Consider the following 2,783-nt stretch of genomic DNA (forward strand, 5'->3'; position numbering starts at 1 on the left):
AGTCTAAAGTGTAATGTCACCGTCAGCGTTCCGGATTGGAATGGAAATCTTTTTCCAAGTTGATCCATTATATCTATTTCAATTCTGCGGAAATTTGTTTGTCGTAATGGAATATAATGCGGGACGGCGAAATGTACCACTTGATTCGCCGCGTAGGCGTAATAATGATTGTGATCATGCAACTCGAGCGGTACTATTCGGAGAAGGGGAGTTCGCACATCTCCCGTTATATAAGGCTCGCAAATATCGCAATAAACGAAGAGTTTATCGGGGATTCCGCGCGACAAACCATGAGGCTCGCTAGAAAAGAAATTAGTATAACGAGCGCCTTGCGCGGTTTTAAAACCGAGTTTGATAAAATGCGCTGTAAAAGTTTCTTTGGAATTGGGTTTAGTTGCCGTGAGCGTGGTATGGTTAACACCCTCCGCGTTCCTCACGACATACCCGACGCCGAGTATTTGTAGAAGATTATCGGAAACGTGCATATGATGAATCAGCTCGCACTCGTCCCCGCAGTTAATGCTAAAGTAGATTTTACCGCCGGGGGTGTTTTCCAAATAAAAATGCGAATCGACGTTTTGAAACTCCTTATTAATCACGGCGATAAGTTCGTCGATATGTTTGTAAATACCATTCGGTATTACGCCCTCCGTCGACGAGTACGGCGCGTCCTTCTTTAGCGCTCGATCTTTTTTAATATCGACGAAAGTGATGATATTTTCGCCGTGATTTATGTGCAAAAAAGTAGCGGGAAATTGAATCTCGCTGAGCGCGACTTCCCATTCGCCGTGCAAGTGTAGAGTTTGCGGTAATTCCGTAGTGAATGACGCGGTTGTATTGTTCGGGAAATAACGCATGCTGCTATTGCTCGGAAGGACCAGGAGAAATTGATCTTCCCTCATCTTGAAGAGATGTTAAATTTGAGGCGGGGATCCAAGAATCGAACTTGCTGGGATAACCGCGCCAACTAACGAGCAGCTGTTTATTAGCGCCGTGTCCCCTGCTCTCTATCACGCGATCGATGAACTCTTCCTCGCTCAGGTTTTTCTCGACTCTGCCTAGTTCTTGCTCGTAAAAAATACCATCTATGGTCTCGCCCGTTAAATCGCTCAACTCGTACACACGCGGTTTTCGCCACTCGAGAATGCGATGAATTCGGAATATCTCTTCGCTCCAACGGGACTCGTAGCCTTTCTCGAAAGCGGCTTTTGCTCTACTGATCCGAACGAGTTCGCCGACGCGATATTTAACCATTTGTTTCTTCTTCTTCTTCTTCTTCTTCTTCTCGTCATTCCGCCGCCATCGTCGGCTTATATTTTCACGCGCGATACGGGCGTTTTCGCGCGTAACGATCGCCGGCTGCATTCTGGTGGACGAATGACGGGTGTGATTGTAAGCGCTTACGATAGCCTGCAGAACATCGCGGTAACGTCGCGTATTTTTATGCGTGAAATAACGCCACATTCGTTCTTTCAACGTTCTGTTAAACCGTTCGACGACGGCGGCTTTGACATCTGGATTACGGGCTACTCGAAAACGAATGCCCTTTTCCTCCAGAAACCTTTGCAAAGCCTGCCCGATAAATTCCTTGCCTTTGTCCGTTTGCAGGTAGACCGGCACGCGGCCTTCGTTTCTCGAGAGCACGCGTTGAAGGGCCTCCGTTACGCCTTTACTCGTTTTATCGCGTAACGGCTCCACCCAGGCGTATTTACTGAGCAGGTCGATAATTACCAGTAAATACGAATAGCCGTCGTTGTAACTTTTGAGATTTCGGAGTTCGATCAAATCGGCCTCCCACAGGTCGTCGATATTCGTTACGTTGTAATGCAAGCGTGGAAATTTCCGGCGCAATGGACGATGCAGCGTGTACGCGTCTTGCGATTCGAGCCATCGTGCGACCCCGTTACGGGAGAATTTTGGTTTAGCGGCGCGATACAGATTATCAGTTGCCGAATAGCCCGCGTAATGTCGCGGATCGTAGTATATTTTTTCAAGGTCCGTCATTTTTTAGTTCAATTTACGCCAATCGAGTAAACGTCTTTTTGTCACCGTCGTCGAGGAGGTTGTATTCGGAGTGGAGCTCGCAGCAGCGCGACGTTGCCTAATATTTGGAGAGCCGCGGGCTAATAATTCCTTATTTTTCACCAGTATCGCGGGGGTGTTTAAGACGCGTAGTAATCGCGCGAACCGATCTCACCCCGCTGCTTTCACGGTTTTTCTCTCGCGCATCGCGTCGTTTATCAGGTCCGCGATATTCGAATTTTTTACGACGTCGCCGTCTATAGTCACGACTCCGCGCTCGTCCCAGCTCATTCTAGTCGGCACGGCTTTATCGAGCAGATGCCTCATCAGCAGACGCGCGTGGGCGCGATAAGATTTCGGTACGATTTCCACTATTCTCGCGGCGCTCTTCGTCAGCTCGAGATCACGCGCATCGTTTCTCGCCGCCGCTGCGATACCGCTAGAGTGCGAAGGCCTAATGGACGAGATCGGCGCATGGTGGAAGGGATAACATGGTGTGCTCAGTTCGGCTAAACCACGCCTACTTTTGCTTTGCGACGGCTATAGTTTCCCAGGGCTATCAACCGTGAAAAGTAAAAAACATTTAGCATTGGTAAGTTGGGTATGCTGCATCTATCATCCTTGTTTCACGCATTCGAGCGTCGTAGTTTCTCTTTCTATCTTCGGGTCTGTCCTTTATTGCTGCACTCCTAAACTAGTGCACTAGTTTACAGCCATCTATACGCCGGTAAGTCACTTACAAGTGCTGTCGGTAACTCGTC

The 2,783-nt window shown here is 48.5% G+C and overlaps 1 protein-coding gene across 1 annotated transcript; it reads right to left on the reverse strand.

The window, feature by feature from the left end:
• Positions 1 to 861: 861 nt before the first annotated feature.
• On the reverse strand, positions 862 to 2,004 carry LOC105564577. The gene has a single exon (XM_012017043.1). It carries the CDS (start codon positions 2,002 to 2,004, stop codon positions 862 to 864), a length of 1,143 nt encoding a protein of 380 aa, XP_011872433.1.
• Positions 2,005 to 2,783: the final 779 nt, after the last annotated feature.

Source organism: Vollenhovia emeryi, unplaced genomic scaffold (assembly GCF_000949405.1).
Source record: "Vollenhovia emeryi isolate VEMERY1.0 unplaced genomic scaffold, V.emery_V1.0 DF943925.1, whole genome shotgun sequence".
NCBI lineage: Eukaryota > Metazoa > Arthropoda > Insecta > Hymenoptera > Formicidae > Vollenhovia > Vollenhovia emeryi.